The sequence below is a fragment of the Hemitrygon akajei genome, unplaced genomic scaffold (assembly GCF_048418815.1).
Source record: "Hemitrygon akajei unplaced genomic scaffold, sHemAka1.3 Scf000049, whole genome shotgun sequence".
NCBI lineage: Eukaryota > Metazoa > Chordata > Chondrichthyes > Myliobatiformes > Dasyatidae > Hemitrygon > Hemitrygon akajei.
In genome coordinates, this window is record NW_027331935.1 from 7884769 (window position 1) to 7906424 (window position 21656).

At 45.5% G+C, this 21656-nt stretch overlaps 1 protein-coding gene across 1 annotated transcript in view; it reads left to right on the forward strand.

Annotated features, from left to right (window-relative positions):
* LOC140721015 (uncharacterized) overlaps positions 1-21656 on the forward strand; it is a 59370-nt gene continuing 37714 nt past the window's right edge. The window contains exons 1-4 of the mRNA XM_073035879.1: positions 1-55; positions 2165-2285; positions 4540-4961; positions 18838-19211. Of these exons, the coding sequence (XP_072891980.1) occupies positions 1-55; positions 2165-2285; positions 4540-4961; positions 18838-19211 (972 nt within the window). The remainder of the gene's footprint in view (positions 56-2164; positions 2286-4539; positions 4962-18837; positions 19212-21656) is intronic.

The window sequence follows — 21656 nt, forward strand, 5'->3', positions numbered from 1 at the left end:
ATGGACCCCAACACCCAGACCATGTTCTCCTCTCACTCCTGCTATCAGGAAAAAGGTACAGGACCCTTATGACTCACACCACCAGGTTCAGGAACAGCTATTGCCTCTCACCCATCAGGATAATGAATCAAAGGAGATAACTTCATGCAGTTTCACTCATCCCATCACTGAAATGTTACCACAATCTATTGACTCACTCTTTATCTGATGATATTTTTGCTCATTTTTTGTCATTATTATTATCATCATCATCATTATTATTATTTAAGTTTCACTTTTTTATTTGCACAATTGTCTTTAGCACACTGTTTGCTTCTCCACCTTGTTAGGGACAGTCCTTCATTGATTCTATTCTGGTTCTTCAATTTAATGTGTATGCCCACAAGGAAACAAATCTCTGCGTTGTATATGGTGACCTGTGTGTCATTTCATTTCATATTTCAAACTAAATTTATTTTCTGATCTCCCGGACCCAATCACTACCTCCACCCTTCTCTCCTCCATCTTTCATCACCCTCCACACCCGGATCCACCTCACACTTCCCTAAATCTTCCCAGCTTTGCCCCCATCCCTTCTCCTCACCGTACTGATCACCGTCCCCTGACTCTCAGTCTCAGCCTGAAATGTCAGCTGTTAATTTCGCTCCACAGATGCCGCATGGTATTTTTGCCTGATCCTCGACTTTGTGCTTCCTGCAGTCTCTGCAGATGTGCTGACCTACGCTTAATGTGAGGAGGCTGACTGAATCTTCACTGCCATTTGAGTCTCGTGATTCACTATGCTCTGACGGAAGACATTTTTCCTCCTCCCAGTCATGAACAGTCCACCCCTTTTCTGAGACTCTGGCCCCTGTTTCAACCATTAATGATGTTGTGCATTTCAATCCATTCACCTTTCAGTCCTCGATTCTCTAAAAGGAAGAGTTCTCACATTTCATCTTTCTTCTGGGATGACCACAGCACTCTGAGATCACTGTGCAGAATCTTCATTCTGCTCTGTATAACAAATATCACCACTGTGTAATTAATTTTCATCTTCACCAGTGTGTGACTCCGAACACTCACCTCCATCACCCTGCCACTACTTCCAACTTCTCATCACCCCTCTCCTGGATCCAGCTCTCACTCTATTGTTCATTTCAAATGCCCACGCCTCACCCCTTTTTCTCTGGTCATCTCCGCTTCGCTTACAGTCCAGAGCGAGGTCATTGATCCAAAACCTCGACTGGCCATTTCTGTCTCTAGATGCTGCCTTTGTGACTGAGGTCCAGTCCTGACGAAGGGCCTCGGCCCAGAATGTTGACTACTTTTCTGTACATTCTGCCTGGCCCTGCTGATTTCCTCCAGCGCTTTGCACGAGTTACCTGAGGTGTTCCAGTAGTTCATTCTTTGCACAAATAACCTCTGTGAGTAAAGAGAGCAGGGTTTTACACAGTACTGTAGGTGCAATCCCAACAAAACTCACAGAATGTGAAGATATTTTCACTTACGAGGGGTGATTGATAAGTTTGTGGCCTAAGGTAGAAGGAGTTAATTTCAGAAAACCTATCACATTTATTTTTCAACATAGTCCACTCCTACATTTACACCCTTATTCCAGCGGTCGTGGAGCATACGGATCTTGGACCTCCAGAAAGTGTCCACAGATGGGTGATTGATAAGTTTGTGGCCTAAGGTAGAAGGAGATGAGTTATACAGCTCTCGTTACAAGCACATGCAGGTCAACTCTTTGAGTGATTAGGCAGAGAGTTTGAAGTTAATAACTCTTCTCCTTTGCTTCGAGTGTCCGATGGTTTTGGGGCAATAACAAGTCTGTGGTGCTGCTGCAAGTGAGTGCCTGTTTCACTGAGCTGTATAACTCATCTCCTTCTACCTTAGGCCACAAACTTATCAATCACCCATGTGTGGACACTTTCGGGAGGTCCAAGATCCATATGCTCCAAGACCGCTGGACTAAGGGTGTAAATGTAGGAGGGGACTCTATTGAAAAATAAATGTAATAGGTTTTCTAAAATTGACTCCTTCTACCTTAGGCCACAAACTTATCAATCACCCCTTGTATACCCAGTAACTCCTCCAGTAAATGCCTTTGACCTCCCTCCCAACCACTGCACACCAGTCTTTCACCATTTAAACACACTCAGTGTTTCTGTGCCTCCTGCAGAAGAGGGTGACCACTCCTTGCCGGCTGACCTGTCCCCATTCACTCAGTTTCCCTTTGTCACCCTGAAGCCTCTTGACGATATAATCACTACTCAAACCTCAGGGGGTTTTCTCACTTTCAGGTGAGTTTAATCGCCAAGTGCACAAGTACAGGGCGGCACAGGCACAGTGAGACACTCACTTGCAGCAGCACCACAGACTTGTTATTGCCCCCAAACCATCGGACACTCGAAGCAAAGGAGATAACTTCACACACCCCATCACTGACCCGTTCCCACAATCCATGGAGCCACCCTCAAAGACCTTTCACCTGACGTTTCTGGCAGTTTTGCTGAATTATTTATAGATTATTATTTTTTTTTTTGATTTGCACAGTGTGTTCTCTCTTCTGCATTGTGTCAGTCCTGTTGTGTGTTGTCTTTCTATTGTGTCTCTTGGATTGACTGTGTATGCCCGCAAGACGATGAATCTCAGCTTTGTATAAGGCAGCGTATACATAATCTGATAATAAATTTACTTTGAACTTGTACTTCAAAATGTAGACCAGATAAATTATACAGATCTGGGTCACACAAAATGAAAAAATGAATTTTCCATCATTTTGCCATATAAATATAAATTGTCTGTCAACAACAGACTCAGAAATGTACAGGTACAGAGGAGATGTCAGGGTAAGTTTTTTACACAGAGAGTGGTGACTGCCTCACTACAGGAAGGAAGTGGAAACTATGGAAAAGGTGCAGAGAAGATTTCCAAGAATGTTGCCTGCATTGAGGACCATGCCTTATGAAAACAGGCTAAGTGAACTGGGCCTTTGCTCCTTGGAGCGACGATGAGAGCTGACCTGACAGAGGTCTATAAGATGATCAGAGACATTAATCTTGTGGATAGTTAGAGGCTTTTTCCCAAGGCTGCCACAAGATGACACCGGTTTAAGGTGCTGGGGAGTCGGTACAGAAGAGATGGCAGGGGTGAGTTTTTTAGGTAGAAAGTGGTGAGTGCATGGAATGGTCTTCCGGCAACGATGGTGGAGGCGGATACGATAGGGTCTTTTAAGAGACTCCAGGATAGCTATATAGAGCTTAGAAAAATAGAGGCCCATGGGTAATGCTAGGTAATTTCTAGGTAAGGACATGTTTGGCACAACTTTGTGGGCTGAAGGGCCTGTATTGTGCTGTAGATTTTCTATGTCTCTCTGTATTTCAGCTAAATGGTTGACCCAGTTTGGGAAGAAGTGGGCTCCAAGCCCCGGTCCTGACAACACCGACTTGGTCATCCTGCAGGCCTGGGAAGGATCTGGTTATTCCTTCTCTGTAAATACACAGACACCAGGAACAAGAACAGGCCACTGGGCCCCTCCAGCCCACCCTGTCATTCAATAAGAATCCGGGCCTGTCCATCGTTGACCCCCAACACCCCTCTTATCCTCACTTTGCCATGACCATTGTAGCAGGTCAACAGTCTGCTGGAGTTTGCCCCACAAAGTGGTAAATCCCTCTGCTCGCCGTCACCGTGGGTTTAGACACTTCCACAGATGAGACCCTCCTGTCCCGACCGGGACAAACATTCTGTCCGCCCCCTCTCTCACCATCTTTGTGCTTTCAATAAAATCCCCCCTTTCCCTCTTTCGTCTGCCGGGATCCCTCCGTCCCCGGGGAGCCAGAATCAAGCCGATGGGCCGAGTGGTCTGTCCTACCTCTCTGTGATACATCAGGATCTGTTCACAGGAGACATTTCTCAAACGCCCCCAACTTCCCTCAGAGGAAAATGGAAATAAATCAGACATTGACCTTGGGATTTGTTCGGGTTTGTGGAGCGTTCAACTCGCGGGGCAGAAGAACCATCAACGGAGATAACGCCCTCTCGGCTGGTCTGGCTCAGCTATTGGATGTAACAGGTGACTGACGTCGCCTCGGGCCAATGGGAATAGCGTAGATCCGAAATCCACTGGTGACCCCCGGTGGTGTCAGGTGATCGTTTGCTCAGCCGTTAAACCGTCTCAGCGCGTGTGTGGCGCACGTGACGGCGGCAGACGTGACAGATCCCGATTATGGGAGCCCGTGTATGTGACGTCAGGCGCGTGCGGGTGCCAGTGTGACGTCACGAGAGGGAAGAGCTTGTGTTTTAATACACCTTAATAGATATCCCTTATAATTTCAGCGGTATAACACAATTAATCATGGTTTTCATTCTGAATCCAAATCTAAAACAGAATTGCTAGCGGGGTGAATACACAGTCTATTCTTCAACAGAATACTCGACCCTGCAGACTATAAATTAACAATGTTGACAATGTTGAGGCGACCCTTGCTTTAGCAGCCGGAATCATTCAGACAGTTGATCGCTGAGAAGAATTATGTTTGTTTGTCTTTAAAGACGGCTGGACGAAGTTGATGTGAAGGTCGGGGTGTTGTCCCAGTTAAAGGGCAGGACTGCGTTTTCGCGTTTTCGCTTCGACCTCCGATCACCGACCACGGTAGCGCCATGGCGACCTCCGGCCATTGGCGGCGCTGCGGCGACTTCCAGCCACTGTTGTCGATATGGCGACCTCCGAGCACGGATGGCGCTGCGGCGAACTCCTGGCCAGCGCAGGCGCAGTGCCGACCTCAGTCGTGTTTCGGGTCGGGCGGAGGTGAGGAAGGGTCTGATCTTGGGTTTATGTAATTCGAGGGTCGATCGCAGTGAGAAAGGGTCGGGACGGAGCTCTGCTGAATGGCTGCAGGCTCTCCAGGGCCGCGGCTCTGATTTCAGTTTTACCCCCGAGCCCGGACTGTGGGCGGGGTTGCAGTGCCGAAGCTGTACGAGGGGTGATTGATAAGTTAGTGGCCTAAGGTTATACAGCTCTCGTTAACTGCACATGCAATTCAACTCTTTGAGTGATTATGCAGAAAGTTTGAAGTAAATATCTTTTGTAGCACTTCTATTTCAGATCATTGAAAATTGCTAGTTTTTCTAAAATTGACTCCTTCCATTTTAGGCCACGAACTTATTAATCACCCCTCGTATGTGACACCCAATTAGTGTACCTGCTCATTTCATGTACTGGGCAACTTCCTTGCCCCATTCTGAAGTAAATATCTTTTGTGGCACTTCTATTTCAGATCATTGAAAATTGCTAGTTTTTCTAAAATTGACTCCTTCCATTTTAGGCCACGAACTTATTAATCACCCCTCGTATGTGACACCCAATTAGTGTACCTGCTCATTTCATGTACTGGGCAACTTCCTTGCCCCATTCAAATTGGGTGTGACATATATATGAACAGGACTTCTTATAATGTCAAAACACTAACCCAAGATGAAAGAAATTCTGAATATGAATTCCAGAGCTCCACAGAACTATAGTGATAGTTAAGACATTAACAAGATTCTAGCCTATCAATTATCTGAACAGGGACACAAGCCTGACTTTCAGAACTGCATTTGGACCCGGTTAGAAAATTTGACTTAGAGGCAGGTGAAACACAGCTTTTGTCACTTTGACCATTATCAGTCTCTTGTATGTTATTCTTGTTACACTCCTCATCTTGATTACAGATGAAAGGAGTTAACATTGTTTGCTTGAAGCCATAAGGTTAGTGAGAAAATTTACTTCCGTATTAGCGAGTAATCCACGGACCGCCACAGATGTAGCCTTACTATTACAGCCGAGTCAGAGCAGACAGCAGTGCTTAGCAGTGTTCCTGAGCAAGTATAAAAATAACAGAAATAAAGCAAATAAGTTTTTTACACTTCTGGCCACCTAATCTGGAACCAATTGGAATCAAGTATGAGAAAAGAATGTCTAATGAACTACCGCTAAAGCCACGAATATTGCTGAATATAAATAGTTAAAGAAGCTTGAATCTTTACATAAATAATTATTGTATTGATACAAATAAAAAATGTCATATTTTGGAAGTGACAAATGTTAACAAGGGAGGAGAGCAACCATTCGGGAGGTTTGGAAATGTGTTTCGTCTCGTTCATTGCCTCATTAAATTACTCCTTTTCCTATCAACGCAAAGAGAAAAGAAAGCATTCCAATCAACTACAGTTGGTGGAACTAGGGCAAGGGATTGATCCGCTATTAATGATAGTTGAAATGACATAAAACTAGCTTATAGCCTAGAAATGTGTTTTTTTTTCCATTTGGCTTGTAAAAAAATAAATAAGTTCACTTTATGGAGGTGTAGAAGAGGATTTTGGATAATTGCCTTGAATATTACATCAAAGTCAGGCCGAAGATAAGTGAGCAGTGAATTTTTCTTTCATTATTTTTGACTTTTAACCTTGGGTTTCAATGTTCCTTCCTTGCTTAATATAGCTCCAACCTGAAATCCAATGGTACCCATTGGAAAGAGTGGGAAAATGCTCACACTTTTGTACAGTCATTCCTCGGCTGGAGAGAGACTGAGGATCTGTGAAATGGTGGGAGGCTACAGCAGGGTATGCTGGGAAAACAACGGGTCGAGCAAGATGAATTTCACAAATACCTAAATAAAAGACAGTCACAGCTCCAGGACTTCACCAAAACCAATCAAATATCCTATCCTAATGTTTTCCCCACCAGTCACCAACCCCTCTCCCCAACCCCCGCTTCTGTAAAATTCCCTCTATTTAATATGCAGCTGCTGTTAAATTCTTTGCTTGTTTATTTTGACTTTTTTCACAGAGGTGCTGGAGTGATGCTCTGGTGAGCTCCGGCAGCACTGCACCCCTGTTTAGATCCAAGTAACATGGACCCGGGGATCAAGCTGCCCGGGTTTACGAGGTGTTTCTGGTTTGAGATAAAATGTTTGTTTCTGGAGTTCCTTTGGAAGCAATGCTGCTAATCTGAGGAGAGAATGAGTTTATATTCCATCCCTCTCAAGGAGAGGCTGTGAGTAAATGGGCTGTTCTGTGTTTGAACCAGTAGAAATAGACCTGGGGGGTTCAGTGTTTGAACTGTGTTTAGAAATTCCTCCTCGCTGTCACCTGTCTGTCAGACAGTGGAAATCAAACAGAAACTCAAGTTGCTGGAGATCTGCACTAAAAATGAAAAATTCTCAATCCATTCTGACAAAAGATTGTGAATCTGAATCCTTAAATTTGTTTCTCTCCGCTCAGCAGTTCCTTACCTGTTGAGCGACTCTGGTGATTCCGGTTTCTTTTTATTCCATTCACTCTGGAATGGTTTAAATTTCCTGATTGTCTGTTATACTTGGGAATGTGTTCAGTGCAGTTGTTGGTAACAAGGTTCACGTGAATAATCTCAGGAATGATCGGCTTTATGTATGAGGAGCATTTGATGGTTCTGGGGTTGTGCTCAATGGAGTTCAGACGGGGGTGAAAGGAGAGGGATGTATGGTTAAGTAAACCTACTGAATGCTGAAAAGCCTGGATACAGTGGACATGGAGAGGATGTTTCCATTAGACGGAGAGTCTGTGATCTGACAGCACAGTCTCAGAATAAAGATGCTTCCCTTTAAAACTGAGATGAGAAAAATTTATTCAGCCAAAAGATGACTGATCTGTGGAATTTGTTGCCGCAGAGGGTGGTTGAGGCTGCCATTTGGGTATGTTTATGACAGAGATTAATATATTGATGATTGCTAAGTAGGTTCTGGGTTACAGGAGGAAGGCAGGAATATGGTGTTGGAATAAATCTCAGCCATGGTTGAGTGGTGGAGCAGACTCGATGGATCGAATCACCTAATTCTGTCCCTACATCTTATATCTGACCATGACAGAACGATGACTCCTTCCTATCCCATATCAGGTTTTGTGACGTGTCAGGGACAATTACAGATTTGTTCACTGAGATCATTATATTTGTCTTCAATGTTTAGATTTCAGTGAGTAGAAATATTTTGTTCTCCTTTGTATTGTTAACATGCTTCATTATCATTTATGTTAAAGTTAGACCTGTGGTGAGAGATTTATTTGAAGAAAAACCCACAACTGGAAGCAAACCACGACTGAAGACGAGGAAACAGCAGCAAGTGAACCAGCCCGAGGACTGAGAGCACCGACTGGAGAGAACCCTTCTGACTCAGGGTTTCCAGTGATTCAGTCAGGAGCAAGTTTGGTGAGTCTCATTTACTCAGACACTGGTCCTTTAGACATTACATACATGTAAAAGGAAGGTAGGGAATAGTTGGAGTGAGCTGAATGTGACCAGAAATACCAGTTATGCCTCTATCAGACCCAGTTGCAATCACTCCAGGTCAGTATCCCAGCTCTTTAAAGTCACTCACATTCCCTCAGTGATTGCTCATTTGAAGAGCTTGCATCTTCTGAAGTAGCTTTTGGTCGGTTCTGAGTGTGGAGAGGGAAAGAGGGGTGTTTATATTTACTATCCTGCAAAAGGAGGTAATTGTTTGCAATTACTTGCTGCAAAATCACTACCCGTACCCTGTACATTCTCAACCAGATTATTGACATAGATGACAAGTAGCAATGGGTGTCACCCTGGGGAGCTCCAGGAGGCACGGGCCTTGACTCCAATAAACAGCCTCTCAGCATCACCAACACACACAAAATGCTGGTGAACACAGCAGGCCAGGCAGCATCTATAAGGAGAAACACTGTCGACCTCTGGTGCTTCCCCCCTCCCCTTCCTTTCTCCCGAGGCCTCCCGTCCCATGATCCTTTCCCTTCTCCAGCTCTGTATCACTTTCGCCAATCACCTTTCCAGCTCTTAGCTTTATCCCACCCCCTCCGGTCTACTCCTATCATTTCGCATTTCCCCCTACCCCCGCTACTTTCAAATCTCTTAGTATCTCTCCTTTCAGTTAGTCCTGACGAAGGGTCTCGGCCCAAAATGTCGACAGTGCTTCACCTTATAGATGCTGCCTGGCCTGCTGTGTTCCACCAGCATTTTGTGTTTGTTGTTTGAATTTCCAGCATCTGCAGATTTCCTCGTGTTTGCTCCCATCATCACCATCTGCTTCCTACCATTGAGCTGTTCCCAGACTCTGGGCTCTGTGACAAACACAATGTTAGCAGCAAGATTAGACAGTGATTAATATAAAGAGAGATTTGTTGCTTCCTGAAAGCTGTCTGATGCAATGGACCAGATCCTCCCTTGCTCACAACGTGATCTGCCCTAGCACTCATCCTCCCGGGTCACACTGTGTCCGATAACCCACATCCCCAACCTCCCCCCACCCCGCCAGTAACCCCACAACATTCCCACCATTTACCCCACACCAGTACATGTAGACAGATCCTCGTCACCGACATGCACTTTCACAGCTTGGAGAACCTGAACTAACTGATCCTGCATTCCCGGCCCAGACTGTCCAGCCGTCTGGCTCGGTCCTGGCCCTTTGCCACTGCAACCGCCCTGCGATTTACACAAACCCGAGACCAGCCCCTTCCTCATCGCCGCCCAACCAGGCTCAGAGCTCGTTAAGGAGCCTCGTGTGTGGCACTTTGTCAAAGGTCTGAAAATCCAAGTACACAATATCTACCAACTCTCCTTTGTCCACCCTGCTTATTATTTCTCAAAGCATTCCACCAAATTTATCAGGCAATCCTTCATTGCCTATTCCAATGGGGGTGATCCTGAGGCTGAGCCAGTATCCTCAAGTGTGGCACAAGGTCGGCCAAGTAGCAACAACCTCTCCAACCCTCGTCCCCCCTCGAGAACCCGTCTGGTAGGGTGTGGTTCCATGCCGCTGCCCTGTTCTTTCTCCCGGCAGCCAGGGGTAGGCCCTATTTCCCCAAACTCAATAAGTTACATTTAGTGGTCCAGGGGTATCATAAGTTTGACTCTTGGTACAGTTACTACTTCCCACTTGATAGGGTGCACTCTCATTCTGGTTACACCAACAAGTAGTACTAACCACTGCTGGAGATGTAACTCTTATCCCCGACCATAGCTTGGAGGGGTCTTGTGGAGGAGATCCATGACTCCAACCCTCAAAGCAACACCATCCCCAGTCTCGCCTTCCAGACCTGGATATGGTGAAATTGACAATGCTACCATTACAGCTATCAGAAAACACCAGAACTGAATTTACTTCGCTAGTATTCAGGGGCACCAGTGACATGGGGATCGTAGTCTGACCCTGTTGGGGAATTTCGTCACTTACCCAACATGCTCCCCGCTCCACGGGCTTGGCGTAGGTGTGGTAGAGGGACAGCAAAGTGTAAAACTGGAGGCCTCCTGAGACAGGGGCAGGTTCCCTTAGGGTCATTAAAGTCAGCATTAACCAGTACATTATTCAGTCCTTATCAGTTCTGCCAGTAACGTGTTTACAGTCCGTTCAATGTATCCGCCGGAGCTGCCCTTCCACCATCACTGCAGGAGGTGTTGTCAGTAGCACTTGGTACAGTCCTCTCCACCTCGGTCCCAACTTCCTACCATCCCAGTTCTTGAGCAGGACAAAATCTCCAGTCTCGATGGTGGAGTGGTCACCTTTAGTTTGGGTTTTGTCCTCTCGATAGGCCTGTCATTCCTGTGAATGCAAGCTTTGGAGAGTTTTAGTTAATTTGCATAAGTATTTTCCCATCTCCTCCCCCAAGGTGTGCATATCCAATGTTGCAGGTAAGCTGTCAGGGAGGAGCGGCAAACAAGGTCGGGGTCCCCATGGGTTCTCATGGGCTTCCCGTAGACAATTTCTGCCGGTGATTTCTTACTTGATGGCGTGATTCTCATATGGAATAGGACTAAGTGTAAAACCTTCAACCAGATCATTTCAGTTTCTTGTGTAAGTTTTGCCAACTTATCTTTCAACTGGCTCCTTCCACTATGTCGCTGCATTCAGATGATGGGTGCAGTGGAACTGCTGTTTTATAGCAAGGAGTTTACAGATTTCCTCATTTATTTTGGCCCATTGTCCTAGCTGATCATTTCTGGAAGTCTATAGCAAGAAGTTATTTCTTTTAGCAATATGATCACAACAATTATAGTTGTAGGAACAGCTTCAATCCATCTGCTAAATCCATCTACTATCACTGAGCAATACCTATAACAATGTACTCCAGGTAATTCTATAAAATCAAGTTGCAAACAAGAAAAAGGTCCACCAGGCAAGGGGGTAGTTCCGGAACCACAAGGCATCCCCTTTCCAGCATTTGTTTTTTTATTACAGTTTAAGCATGCTTTGGCTAGTTTTTCAGCTGCTTTCTGGAAATCAAGGTTGTAATAATGTATTAACCATCCCCTCCTTGCCCAAGTGTGTACAATTATGTACATGATCTACCAAAATAGGTAAGAACACGGAGGGAACACAGACCTTTCACGCAGGGGTCACCCATAATTTGGTCTGAGGTTTGAGGTGGCAACCCATTTGGGACCATAATTTGTGCTCTCCTTCAGGAGCGTCCCCCTGTTAGTTACGTATTTCCCACGTACGGCATACCCGTGCTTAGATTTTGTCTAATAGGAGCTTGCTGGGTTCCCGAGGGGAACTAAACGTGTGGTATTCAAGGCTGTCTGTTTGGCAGCAGCATCAGCCCTAACATTACCCTGGAACATCTCATCACACTCCCCAGTATGGGCAGCACATTTAATAATAGTCAAAACTCGAGGTAGCTGTAGAGCGGTGAGTAAGTTGTTCACAAAGGTAGCATTACTAATGGGGTGGCCAGAGGAAGTCAGGAATCCCCAAAGCCCTGTAGTCAGTTCATAACGGGAGTCTGTGTGAACGTTCGCACTTTAGTCTGTTGCTAGGATACAGGCAGGAGTCAGAGCAAACAGCTCAGCCTTCTGGGCGGAGTCAGCTGATTCAAAAGAGGCCTGCTCAATTACAGTGGCATGCAAAAGCTTGGGCACCCCGGTTAAAGTTTCTGTTACTGTGAATAGTTAAACGAGTAAAAGTTGAACTGATTTCCAAAAGGCATAAGTTAAAGATGACACATTTCTTTAATATTTTAAACAAGAAAACTTTTTTATTTCCATCTTTTACAGTTTCAAAATAACAAAAAAGGAAAAGGGCCTGAAGCAAAAGTTTGGGCACACTGCATGGTCAGTACTTAGTAACACCCCCTTTGGCAAGTATCACAGCTTGTAAATGCTTTTTGTAGCCAGCTAAGAGTCTTTCAATTCTTGTTTGGGGGATTTTCGCCCATTCTTCCTTGCAAAAGGGTTCTAGTTCTGTGGATTCTTGAGCTGTCTTGCATGCACTGATCTTCTGAGGTCTATCCACAGATTCTCGATGATGTTTAGGTCGGGGGACTGTGAGGGCCATGGCAAAACCTTTTGCTTGCACCTCATGAGGTAGTCCATTGTGGATTTTGAGGTGTGTTTAGGGTCATTATCTTGTTGTAGAAGCCATCCTCTTTTCATGTTCAGCTTTTTTACAGACAGTGTGATGTTTGCTCACAGAATTTGCTAGTATTTAATTTAATTCATTATTTCCTCTACCAGTAATTGTTCCCCGTGTGACTGGCTGTAACACAAGCCAAAAGCATGATCGATCCACCCCCGTGCTTAACAGTTGGAGAGGGGTTCTTCTCATGAAATTCTGCACCCTTTTTTCTCCAAACAATCCTTTGCTCATTGCAGTCAAAAGGCTCTATTTTAACTTCATCGGTCCACACGACTTGTTTCCAAAATGCATCAGACTTGTTTAGATGTTCCTTTGAACCTTCTGAATAGAACTCTGGGCACCTTGGCTTTAACCCAGGGCAAACTGAAACAGTGATATGGGGAAGGACCAGTCCTGTCTGTTGCCAAAGCAAATCAGGAACTTCAGGCAGTAATGCGCTGCCCTCTTATCCTTTAATCTCTCCAATCACCATTACTGGGAACTTCTGTCCCTCAAGGGGGGCATAATACTGGCTTTCCTCAGTTGAGCACCCCGGAGGGTCATAGCACAGAGTCACATGAGGGTCGGCCGCTGGCAGAAGGGGTTCAAACACAGTGGAGTCCAGATTAAGTGCCCACTGGGGGGGTGTCAGCAACTGGGGAAGATGTCGGTTGTTCACTAGTCCCAGGGTGACACCCTTGTCCACACAGAGAATCTCGACTTCCAACGGACAGAGCAAGTCTCTCCCTGCTAGATTACACCCCGACTGGTGGTGACTGTAAATGAAACTTCACACTGGTTCCCCTGGAATTCCACCTGCTGTGGCTGAGTACGTGAATATGTACGTACCCTGCCTTTGAACCCAGACAGAGTGATTGTCTGATAGCTGTTTTCCCTTTTCCGATACCATTTCCTGATCGAGAGTGGTTGTGGTTGTCCCCATATAAATCAGAAATGGAACCGGAATTCGAGCAACTTGCAATATTACATTGGGCTCTTCCTGAGGGGTGGTACTCTTGGTTGGAAGCATACTTGTTTGTCAATTTCTAAATGGGCTGTTGTCCCCACCTGTCCCTTGGTATGTTTTTGTTCCCATTTCTGATCCCCACATATAGCCCTCTCGTGTCCTCCTTCCTGCTGAACAGATTCATCTTTAATAATAGTTCCCTTCGGGGTTGATCGGGATTTGACAGTTGGGTCAAAGCTCGTCACATTCCATTTCGGTCCTTGTCAGGCCAATCCATACTATTTGTTTTAATCATGTTGGCTAACTTAATTGGTAAGCATTGGAGCCGTTAGGGGTTAAACTGGGGGGATGGATTCCCATCTTTAAATGCTTGGTCTCCTGTGAAAGTGCCGTAGCAGGACATAAATCGCTCCTGATAGTCTGGTCCCGATTCCGCAGGCTTCGGTTTGCATTTAAGTACTTCAGTGATGTTTACAGGTTGCTGGAGAGCCCTTTCCAAGGCTTGAATAATCTGGTCTGTCTGTTCATTCTCATTATGGTTTCCCGTCTGTAACTCCTGATAGGTTTGGTATCTCAATTCTGCCTTCTATTTCCACCCCTCAGCAGCTGAGAGAATCATGCAGCAGAGACCGAATAATTCTTGCCAGGTCGCCATCACGGTCACTGTCCCCAAACAGGGTCAGTATGCCAGACATGGGTTCAGGATCCATTGTTTCCCTATCAGTTCGAACGTCAGACTGACATTCCAGCCCTGCTGTCCTATCTACGCCGGCCTTGGTTTGCTTACGTTGTTTCCCTGCTCTCGTTTTCGGCGCCAATCCACCCTTTCACGCTCCGCTTTTAGCCTCTCCCAACCTTTGACTTTCCTTCTGCGGCACATACCTCTATCCCTTTGTCACATGCATTATTCCTCCAACTTGCTAATAATGTACCATTCCACTTTATATTTGGCTTTTCCTTCCTTTCCCTTTTCAGTAATTTCCACTTCTTTCCACAGTTCTTTCTCCATATCAAATTTACTGCTTGTTCTCATGAGGTAATATCCCAGGCTCCCCCCAGTGGCCATATTGGGTGCCCGGTCAGTCTCCGCAGTCCCCAGAGTGGTCCACCCACTTACTCAGCCCGTCTGCTTGGCACTCCCTATATTGGGATCCTGTTGGTGACGCCAAATGTTAAAGTTGAATCTGAATAAAACACGAGAGACCAGCTTCTTATCGTCACCACGGTTTATTGTGCATTCTCCTGTAGGAGTTTGAGACCCAGTTGTCAAAGGGAAGGCACGTAAGCACTGCCACCATCTGACAAGTGGACTGACTCTGTCAGGTTACAGCTGTGTATTTATACATGAACCCAGACATTTATACATAGTAACCCCAGACAGTACTATTGCAAGATGTTATTTGAACTGGTATGCCCACCGTCTGTTGGTGTAAAACTTAATTACTTAGATAAGAGAGTTCACTGAATCAAGGTCTTAATTACAGATGTATGTACTGTCCCGTCCTTATCAGTTATTCCCTTTGCAAAGCCCTGACTCAATTACAGACAGATGTTCATTCCTGTCCTTATGAGCAAGTCCTCCTCCCTTTACTCAAACGAGGGTACAATGTATAATGTTATCAGCTCTCAGTGTGTAATGAGCCTGTCTTAGTTAACCGCTGAAGATACAGTTTACATCAGTTCAGAAATTCCTATTCAGTCCCAATTATTCTTTTAGCCAGAGGTTACAGAGGTTCAAAATGATTTTTTTATATATCCTCAGTTCCTCAGGAGTGTTCAGGGGAAATATTTATACCAATATAGAAACTGGTGTTACCTGTGTCTTTTGTGGTGATGCAAAAGTTGCTGGAGAATTTACAAGTGGGAAGAAGTGGAGTGATATTTGGAAATCTGACATTTTAAAGTGCAATTTAGCAAGAAAACCACATATGGACAACGTGCAAAAGCTCTGGTGACAAAATCTTTCATTACCCGTTACAAGCCTGCTACATAGGTTGTGTGAGGGTACAGATGAACTCGATCGAACTCAGAGGAGAGTAAAGTTCTTATGGATAATGCTTTGCTAGCTCTTAAGATGAATACCTCTCTATATAAAATTCACTGTGCACATGTCACTCGGAAAAATGCACAGTACGAGATTTATGTGCACACTGGTCATTACAAATTGGAGGGGACATTGGTGGGAAGATGGGGAGACCTCCAGTGTCCCTGATGCCCTCACCTACAAGATGTACATCCAGCTGCAGCTTGTAACCCTGTAATTTAAGGAGTTGGAACTTGAAATGGATGAATTCCGGATCATCCAGGAGTTGGAGGGGGTGATAGATATGACATGCAAAGAGGTAAGTTACACCCAAGGTGCAGGACTCAGGAAACTGGATGAGATTCAGGAACAGGAATGAGGTTAAACAGCCACTGCGGAGTACTCTTGTGACCATTCCCCACAACAACAGGTGAACCACTTTAGAAACTGCTGGGGGGATTACCTGGCAGAGGAAAGTCAAAGGGGTGATAGGGGATTCGTTAGTTAGGGGAACAGAACAAGAGGGGATGAATATCCTTGTGGTAAGGCTTGCTAATGCTAGTGTGAGGGGAAGGGTGATGTGGTTAAAATAAGTTGTAGGGGGATCGGGAGCCAGAATGACAGAACAGATAGTGGAGAGGGTGAATTGAATTGAATTGATTTTTTTACATACATCCTTCATGTACATGAGAAGTAGAAATGTTTTTGTTACATCTCCGTCTAAATGTGGAATATATAGTAATTTATAATAGTTCATACACGGGACAGTGAATATAACATAGAAATCAATGAATCAGTCTGATGGACTGGTGGAAGATGATGTCCCAGAGCCTGTTGGTCCCTTTGCTGTGGTACAGTTTCCTGGACCTAGCAGCAGGAACAGTTTGTGGTTGTGGTGAATAGAGTGTCCAATATCCTTCGGGCCCTTTTTACGCACCTGTCTCGGCAAATGTCCTGAATAGTGGAAAGTTCACTTCTACAGAGTCAGCAATCAAATGGTTAAGCATGGTGCGATGAATGTGCTGAGCTGTGTATATCATAATGCAGGAAGCATCGTAGAAAAGCCAGATAAGCTGAGGACAGGGAATTATGATGTTGTAGCCATTACTGGGAGTTGGTTGCACCCAACAGTCTGAGGGATTTAGAGGAACAAATTTGTAGACAGATCGCAGACCATGCCAAGAAACAAAGTTTGATTCAGTTGGTGATTTTAAGTTTCCATATATTGACTGGGACTCCCATACTGTAAAAGGACTAGATGGGGTAGAGTTTGTCAAATGTGATCTTAATCAGTGCATAGATTTCCCGATGTGGAAGTGTGCAATAAGCTGTTAGGAAATGATCCAGGGCTGGTGACAGAAATTAGTGATCATAATGTCATGAGATTCAAAGTAAATATGGAAAAAGAGAGGTCTGGACCCACGGGTTGAGATTCTCAATTGGAGAAAGGTCAGTTTTGATGGTATCAGAAAGGATCTGACAAGTGTGGTTTGGGACAGGCTGTTTTCTGGCAGAGGAGTACTTGTAAGTGGGAGGCCTTCAGAAGTGAAATTTTGAGGGTGTAGAGTTTGTATGTGCCTGTCAAAATAAAAGTTGAAAGATTACTGGTGCAGGGAACCTTGGTTTTCAGGAGATATTGAGGCCCCGGATATTTTGTTCCTGTAAATGCCTCAGACTGTTGGGTGCTGCCAAGACTCATTAACGACTGACTCATTAATCATCATTCCACATCCTGAACTCATCTGACTTTTTTTAAGTCGTCTTCTGTTGGTTTCTAAACGCTTCCCAATAGTTTTTGCTCTTTTATTTGCCCTCTCTTTGGCTTCTATGTTGGCTTTGGCTTCATATTTCAGCCATGGTTGTGTCCTCCTGCCTTTTCAATGCTTCCACTTCTTTGGGATGTATCGATAACTCAGCTCCCGAATTGCTCACAGAAACTCCATTGCTGCTCCGTTGTCACTCCTACCTTTCCCCGTCCAAACAAGTTTGTCCAGCTTCTCTGTCACAGAAACCTGGAGAAGTTCAGTACAGAAACAGGCTACTTGGCCCATCTAGTCAATGCTGAAAAAGCATTTAAGCTGTCTAATGCAACTACCTGCACTGGGACCATCACCCTCCATACCCCTACCATCCAGGCTCCCATCCAGACTTATAAATGGTGAAACCGAGCTCATATTCATCACTCGTGCTGACACCTCATTCCACAGTCTCACAACCATTTCAGTGAAGAGCTTTTCCACACGCTCCCATTAAATTTTCACCTTCGCCACTTACCCATGATCCTCTGGTTATCATCGCATCCAACCTCAGTGGAAAATGCTGCTTGCATTTACCCTATCTGTACCCTAATAATTTTGTATACTTCTAACAAAACCTCAAAGCAATGTATGATTCCCTTGTTTATGTTTAGAGCATATTTTAGGTGAAAAGATGATGAGAGGCTTTGATTGTGTGGATAGCCGGAGGCTTTTTACCAGGTCCAACATGGCTAAAATGAGGCTCATAGTTTTAAGGTGCTTGGAAATAGAGGGGATGTCGGGTATTTTTTTACACAGAGAGTGGTGGGTGCGTGGAATGCACTGCCGGCTATTTGTGTGAGAATATTTCAGTTACTGTGGGGCCAGGCACCCATGTAGCTCAGTGGGAACAGGGAGTAATACCAATGGAGAGAGTCAAACTGAGCCAGGTAACAAATTGGAGATGACAGATATGCCCCATTCTTATAGAGACAGGAAGTGCATCAGAGAATTTGATGGTTATTCCAGATACCAGCACTGTGCCCAGTTAGAAGATGATTTCTCTCTCCAACTTGGGTTGAACTTCACTGTAACAGTGTGATGCCAGATCACACCTTAGCAAATCAAGTGATCTCATCTGAAATGTTGTCCTTCCCCCACTGATGGATTTTGTAAATCTTTTTCCAGGTTAAAAATGACGAGGAATTTGTCTACAGGAATCTCAAACAGATTACACCAGTTTTGCTGTCTCTGTCCAGATATTTAAGAAGTGCAGCAAGGGATTCACTCAATCATCCTTCCTGCTCAGACTGTGGAGAGGGATTCACTCGATCATATGACCAACTGGCATGCCCGTTATTTTACACAGGGGACAGATCATTCACCTGCTCAGACAGTGGGAATTGATTCACTCGGTCATTTCAACTGAATGTACATCAGCAAATTCACACTGGGACAAGGCCATTCACCTGTTCTGTGTGTGAGAACGGATCCAGTGGTCTTCCCACCTGTGGACACACCAGTCAGTTCACACTGGGCAGAAGTAGGTCATGTGCTGAATTTGTGGGGAAAGCTTCATTCGGTCATCTGACATAATGGCTCACCAGCGAGTTCACACCGGGGAGCGTCTGTTCACCTGCTCAGACTGTGGGAAGGGATCGACTTGCTCATCTAACCTGAAGGTACATCAGCGAGTTCACACTGGCGAGAGGCCTTTCACCTGCTAAGACTGCGGGAAGGGATTCACACAGTCCTCCTCCCTCGTGGCACACCAGGGAGTTCACACTGGTGAGCGGCCGTTCACCTGCTCGGACTGCGGGAAGGGATTCACTTGCTCATCTAACCTGAAGGTACATCAGCGAGTTCACACTGGAGAGAGGCCGTTCACCTGCTCAGACTGTGGGAAGGGATTCACTCGGTCAGCCGACCTAATGGCTCACCATCGAGTTCACACTGGGGAGAGGCCATTCACCTGCTCAGACTGTGGAAAAGGATTCACTCGGTCATCCACCCTAATGGCTCACCAGCGAGTTCACACCGGGGAGCGTCTGTTCACCTGCTCAGACTGTGGGAAGGGATTCAATTGCTCATCTAACCTGAAGGTACATCAGCGAGTTCACACTGGTGAGAGGCCTTTCACCTGCTCAGACTGTGGGAGGAGATTCACTCGATCATCTGACCTAATAGCTCACCATCGAGTTCACACTGGAGAGAGGCCGTTCACCTGCTCAGACTGTGGGAAGGGATTCACTTGCTCATCTAACCTGAAGGTACATCAGCGAGTTCACACTGGGGAGAGGCCATTCACCTGCTCAGTGTGTGGGAAGGGATTCACTCAGTCATCTCAACTACAGAAACACCAGCGAGTTCACACTGGGTAGAGGTCATTTACCTGCTCAGACATTGGGAAGAGTTTCTCACAGCCATCTCCATCAAATGTGCATCATTGAGTTCACACTGGGGAGAGGCCGTTCACCTGCTGTGATTGTGGGAAGCGATTCACTCAGTCATCTCGGCTTATGTAACTCTCGCTTCGGCTAGCAGCTTAATATAGGGGGTGATAGCCCCACAGCCCGGCCAAACTTGAGAAATCTTGTTTGGGTGAATGCTGTGTGATGTGTCCCCTGTTACAAATCAGTTCCCCGAAATAACAAACAGTACACAGTATCCGATTAAACTATTGAGCTTTATAATACTTACTTTGAATACAGGGTTAGCAAAGTAAACAAAAAAAGAAGAAAAAGAGCCCACTGTCTCCATTTGCATCTTTTCATCTCCCCCAGCAAAAGACCACAAAAATCTCTCTTCCAGACTCACAAGAAAGAACATTTCTATCATCGGAAAGTCCCGCACTCAAAAACCCGTATCTCTAGTCGTATTATAAACATTGCTGCTACAGAGAAACCATTACCTCAGCAGTGAAACATTGCAGAGAGGCCATTACATTAGCAGTCAAACCTTACGGCATGTTACACTTGTGACACACTGTTCACATTGAGGAGAAAGTTTCAATGAGCTGCATGCTGGATATTTGTCCGTCACCGTTGCTGAATGCAATTTTGAGAGTGACTGTCGGTGCTGAACTCTGCAATTATTGATGCGATTCACCACACCCAGTTCTGCACCCTGGTCACTGGTCATGGGAGGAGTTTCTTCTTTCACCTTTAATGGGACTGGTGTTTAATATTCTGGATCTGAGACAAATAAATCAGTTTATTTTAAACTCTGTCTCTGGTACTTAAGTGAATTTCTAACACACCTAGTGTACAGTAGAGAGTCAACTCTGGCCAGTTGGACCCTGCCAATGATTCTGTTCCATGACAGTCCTTTCAAATCCTCCCCTGTACGGCCAAAACGGCATGGTTTTCCTCTTCCCAGACAGATCTCTCGGAATTCTTTGGTGAAATGAGAAAGGTGGTGTGTGTTGTTTGTTTGGATTTTCAGATGGTTTTGAACAAGGTGCTGCACCTGAAGCTGCTTAACAAGACACCAGTTCATGGTATTTGATGTCTCTGTGCCTGTTCCCGCTGAAGTTTAGAATTATGGGCGGGGTGTGGAGTTGTGGGGGCGGGGTTCCCAAATACTGTAAAGCTGGGACAGAGAGGATATGGAGAGGATGTTTCCCATAATACGGAGCCCAGGTCCAGGGATACACCCTCAGACTACAGGGAAATCAATTCAGATGAGGAGGAAGTCTTACGATATCATGTTTATTCAGCATGACCGTGTCTGATCTATGCTTCTGTGCCCTTCCCCCTGTATCTCCAGCTCAAATGTACCCAGCCACCCGCCTACACTCAGATAGATAGACACTTCATTGATCCTAAAGGAATTTACATGGAAGATTTAGAATTTTAGAAAATTCCATATGTCTCCATTTAAAATGACTGGCCCTTTTCGATCCCTGTCAGTTTCTCTCTCACTGATCAACAGAGATATCAAAAGGCCCGTCCCTTTCCCTCGTATATCTCCACCGGCTCAATCCCTGGTTTCTATCCCAGTTTAACTCCTCATCTCTCTTCCCTCCCATATTCCCTCCAATCTCTCTCCTCCGTCATTCTCTCCCATGCCTCCTTCTGCCCCCTCACTCGCTCCCTGTTTATTTCTCACCCACATCCATCTCCCTGCCATTCTCTCCCCTCACTGGTTGTCACCACCATCTCTCTCCCCTGTTTCTTGCCTCCACCACTTCCCTCTCATCTCTCCTCAGTCTGTCTCGCTAACACTCCTACTGTCTCTCGATTCTCTCTCCCTCTCTTTCAATACCACCACTCAGCCTGTTCTCTCTTCTCTCTCTCTCTCTCCCCCCCACTCTCTCTATCTCTCCCTCCACCTCTCACTTTCCCACTGTCCCTTCTCTCCTTCTCCCTCTTCCTCTATCTCTCTTTCTTTCCCTCCTCTGCTTCATCCAACTCCAAGTGCCAGTAAATTCCGATGTCACCGTTGCACATTGAAAGGTGCTATTATGGAGTGAACATGGACCGAGGATCCGGGTCGGTCTGTAAAGGTGGGGTGTGGTTTGTAGACAGAAAGTGGAGTAGAGAAGT